Source organism: Bos taurus, chromosome 1 (genome assembly GCF_002263795.3).
Source record: "Bos taurus isolate L1 Dominette 01449 registration number 42190680 breed Hereford chromosome 1, ARS-UCD2.0, whole genome shotgun sequence".
In the NCBI taxonomy this organism is placed as follows: domain Eukaryota; kingdom Metazoa; phylum Chordata; class Mammalia; order Artiodactyla; family Bovidae; genus Bos; species Bos taurus.
In genome coordinates this window covers 5,139,651-5,144,427 of record NC_037328.1, presented here as the reverse complement: position 1 = coordinate 5,144,427, position 4,777 = coordinate 5,139,651, and the positions used below count along the sequence as shown (strand labels likewise).

The window sequence follows — 4,777 nt, the reverse complement described above, 5'->3', positions numbered from 1 at the left end:
CTGCACTGGCTACTCTCTAGTTGTGGCGAGTGGGGGCTAGTATTCCCTGCATTGATAAATTCGCAGTAATAATAGTGAACATTGTTGAGGTCCTTTAATGGACCAGAACCTGGTGGTCCGGAGTTGACGATAAGAAAGTAAAGAGAGAGAAAGAGGCTGATATTCCTTGGTTTACACAGAAAACCAATAAAGCCCCTGGTACGGGGCTTGCACTGCTCATGAAGGCACCAGGTGCCCTCTTTAGGGGGTGAAGGCACAGTGCGCCTTCACCAGAGGGTCTTAGAAGCCCGGACAAGAAAATGAGCTCAGTGGAGACGCTGCACTCCAGAGAATTAGCCAGAGAGAAAGAGAGAGAGAGAGAGAGAGAGAAGGGGACCCAAGCTCTGATGGAGCAAAAGTGTTTTATTCAACATGATGTGAGTATATATACTGTCTTACAAGGTAGCTATTTTCAGCAAAGATAAAAACCAAAAGTCCAGACTTACAAATTATCAAGGAAAACATACGGTGATCCATATCAAAGAGAGAGGGTTGTAAATAATCACTTTTACCATATGGTTCATAAAAAGGAAGAGAGGGTCGTAAACAGTTACTTATCACCATATGGGAAAACTAACGAAGAAAATGCATGCATCCCTAAGCCCCCCGGGAGTAGTTTGCTACTCCGCTTAATTCCTGAATATTCAGGGACAGAGGATTCATGACAGATCCTAAATAGCACACAGGAAGCCTCCTGTTAAATGCTTCCTGACAAACATGGCGGTCTTCCTTAGTCTCATTGCAGTGGCTTCTCTTGTTGCGGAGCACAGTCTATACGGCAGTAGTTGCAGCACGTGGACTCAGTAGTTGCAGTTCCTGGGCTCTAGAGCACAGGCTCTACAGTTGTGGCACACGGACCTAGCTGCTCTGTGGTACATGGGATCCTCCCAGACCAGGGATTGAACCTATTTCTCTTGCACTGGCAGGCAGAGTCTTTACCACTGAGCCACCAGGGAAGCCCTCCTTCTTTCTTCATATTTGGTACTTGAATATGCCTCTAGGAAGATCTCAATTTTCTTCTAAAGTTTATATTATTGCTAGTTCTTTTCCTCACTGAAATCATGTACTTGAACTCATCCTGTTCAGGTTAGCACGTGGATGTTGTGAGCTATGATTCATAACACTCAGAGTTATTGCAAAGTTATTTTGGTCTGTTTAGTTTATGTTGTATGACCGGTGGTTCCATTGGTCCCTGCCATTGCTGCCTGAAAGTACAGAAAGAATTCCACCAGTCCATGTACTGCGTGTCTTTTGGCAGAGTAGTAGCATAGTGAGATTTATTTTCAACTCCAGTGATTTTCTCCAAAGCAATAACCTAACAAGAGGTATATTACCCATCTGAGTATTCTACTTATGTGCTAAAAACAGAAACCATCTTTAAGAAAAATGCATATATATTGGTCTAGCTATCTATCAAGGAGAGATAAAGACTTAGATAGATTCACAATAATAACAATGAACAACTTTAACTCATCACTCTCAGACAGACAGATAAAATAGTTAAAAAAAAAAAAAAACTGACTGAAAAGAAAGAAGACCTAAAAATGTAATTAACAAGGTAGCTTCTATGGATGTATATTCATCTATATACTGATGATGGAAAATAAAGCTTCTTCTCAAGCTTCCACAGAATATACCAAAAATTGATTGTAAAGAAAAAGTACGTTTTAAATATAAAAATACTACAGAAAACATTTTCTGACTGCTATGCAGAGAGAAATTTGCAATGCTGTTTATACTTGGAGAGTAAATTGTTGATTAAAAAACTCTCAGGCAGAATAAAAATATAATCTGAGATTATGGAATTTCATAATAAAAAATGATAATGATAATAGTACCTAACAGAATCTGCAAGAAAATTTCAAGTAGTAATTAGAAAAAAATCCATAGTACTAAACACTATGGAAAAAGTGTACTATAAAGTGTTTCATAGTACTGAACACTATGAAGAAAAAAGCATATGCGAAATAACAATAAAAGGATTAAACAAGGAGTTTCAAAAATAATATGCATATTTATGCATGTAAATTTAAAAACTTAGATACAATGGATAATTTCCAAGGGGGATACAAAATACCCAACTTGTAACCTTCAGAAATTATAAAGAAATTGAGTATCATGGAAGAAACCAACAAAAAAATAAGCATTATGTAAATACTACACAAATTATAACCTACCTAGACAGCATTTAAAAAGCGGAAACATTACTTTGCAACAAAGGTCCGTGTAGTTAAAGCTATGGTTTTTCCAGTAGTCATGTATGGATGGGAGAGTTGGACTATAAACACAGCTGAGCACCGAAGAATTGATGCTTTTGAACTGTGGTGTTGGAGAAGACTCTTGAGAGTCCCTTGGACAGCAAGGAGATCCAGCCAGTCCATCCTAAAGGAGATCAGTCCTGGGTGTTCATTGGGAAGACTAATGCTGAAGCTGAAACGCCAATACTTTGCCCACCTGATGCAAAGAACTGACTCATTAGGAAAGACTCTGATGCTGGGAAAGATTGAAGGCAGGAGGAGAAGGGGAAGACAGAGGATGAGATGGTTAGATGGCATCACCGACTCAGTGAACATGAGTTTGAGTAAACTCCAGGAGTTGGCAATGAACAGGGAGGTTTGGCATGCTGCAGTTCATGGGGTCACAAAGAGTCGGACATGACTGAGCAACTGAACCGACTGACACAAATTATTCTAGATCAGATAATTATTTGGGGGAAATTCTACCAGATCTTCAGAGATAAAATAACTTTATGTTCTATAAATTATTTGACAGCACTGAAAATGAAGGAAACTTACATTGATATCAGTGACAGACAGACTATTAAGTTTCTTCCATGATTTGTACCTTTTGATATCAATGCCTTAGTCATGCCCTCCTCTTGAGAATGGACAGGACTTGTTATTTACTTCTAACAATGAAATATAACAAAGAAGTTAATAAAATGCATGTGATCGTGTGTATGTATTTCTGATACATAAAATTGTATGGCATTGTAGAACCCATCTTGCTAGAGTAACTTTCTCACCTTTCCAAGCCTTGAGAAGGCACACAGCCATATTTGGAACTAATATGGCAAGGAGGTGGCTCAGACAGTGAAGACTGTGCCTGAAATGCAGGAGATCTGGGTTCAGTCCCTGAGTTGGGAAGATCCCCTGGAGGAGGGTATGGCAATCCACTCCAGTATTCTTGCCTGGAGAATCCCCATGGACAGAGGATCCTGCTGGGCTATAGTCCATGGGGTCATAAAGAGTCAGACATGACTGAGTGACTAAGCACAAAACACAGCACACATGGCAAGGAACTACAGCCAGCCTCCTGGAGCTGAGGCTGGCCTCCAACAGTCAGCCAGCGAAGGCCTCCCACCAACAGTCAGTGTTGAGCCCTCAGTTGTACAAACACAAAGAACAGAATTCTGCCAAAAAGTGTCTGTAAGTAATATTTCATATCAAATAACTGACATAAAAACCAGTATTGCTATTTGCATCAAACAAGTTTATTAGGTTAAAACAAAGACAGCATGGAAGGCATCAAGTCAGTTACTATGGAATCATCATCTTGATGAAAATAGAACTCTGAGGTCAAGGTGGACTTCACTTTATGTCACTTAATGATGTAAATTCAAAGAATGTAGGTTAGAAGGTAGGCTAGGAATAATCCACACTAAACTTCCATGATGCAGCCTAATCATCATCCAGGGGAAAAACACAGAACATGAGGGCTTCAGAACTGGTGAATCCTGGTGTCCAGGTGTAGAGGATGAGAGTCTTCCGTGGTGTCCTCAATAGTAGCAGCCAAAGCCAGAGCCATAGCCGCAGCCATAGCCACAGCCACAGAGAGAGCGGGAGCCATAGCCGTAGCCACAGCCATAGCCACAGCCCAGCCTGCGGAAGCCAGAGCCGTAGCAGGAGCCATAGCCACAGCCCAGCCTGTGGAAGCCAGAGCCGTAGCAGGAGCCGTAGCCACAGCCCAGGCCTCCATAGCCGTAGCTTCCACAGCCGAGGCCGCCATAGTAGTTTCCGTAGTAGCCACACATGGTGTTGGTGGTTGAGGTTGTTCTCGGGTGGAGAAGGAGAGTAGAAGTGTCACTTGAGTGTGGACATTTCTCCCTGCAGAGGGCCTTTTATATGCCCTCAGTGTGGGTGTGACCCACCACACCTTCATGCCATTGGCTAACTTTATGACCACTCTAATTAGTTTGTTGTTCACAACCAAAGATGAAACCTCAGAGAAATTCAGCAGGATTGCTGTGTTGACATCTTAGTTTGGATTCCTCTTATTTAATTGAGCATTTGGATGAGAGGAGACATACACTCACACCTACACAGTCCTGTCCCAGATTACATGTTCATTTTAACTTCTTAGAACCATTCTTTAGATCATAAAAAGAAGATATGTTAGTTATTGGACCCCATTAGGGTTGTTATTTTGTAACACTTCATACCAAAAAAATTCCTGTGAATCTTAAATTGTGTTCTAAATTGTTGGGTTTTTTTTCAGTAATTCAGTGTCTTTTCTAAGCAAACCCATAATGGATCTTTCATGTCCACAAAGTTGATTATTTTACTTATAAAAATGTCAAAGGAATCAGTTCTGAAAAAATGTCATCTTCTTTCCTATGTATTGATGAGTATAAATTTTATTTATGTTCAATTTCTAGTGAAGAACATGAGAATAGAAGTAATTTTCTGAAACCCAATTTCTACATTTTCCTTTCCCCCCTAAGTAATTACTTAATATT

At 40.4% G+C, this 4,777-nt stretch overlaps 1 protein-coding gene across 1 annotated transcript; it reads right to left on the bottom strand.

Moving 5' to 3' along the window:
- Positions 1-3,510: 3,510 nt before the first annotated feature.
- On the bottom strand, positions 3,511-4,133 carry LOC112446983 (keratin-associated protein 6-1-like). The gene has a single exon (XM_024992961.1). It carries the CDS (start codon positions 4,070-4,072, stop codon positions 3,818-3,820), a length of 255 nt encoding a protein of 84 aa, XP_024848729.1. The 5' UTR covers positions 4,073-4,133; the 3' UTR covers positions 3,511-3,817.
- Between the last annotated feature and the right edge of the window lie 644 nt (positions 4,134-4,777).

Excerpts from the sequence above, each read along its gene's own strand:
- LOC112446983 (XM_024992961.1), bottom strand. The coding sequence starts at position 4,072 with ATGTGTGGCTACTACGGAAACTACTATGGCGGCCTCGGCTGTGGAAGC.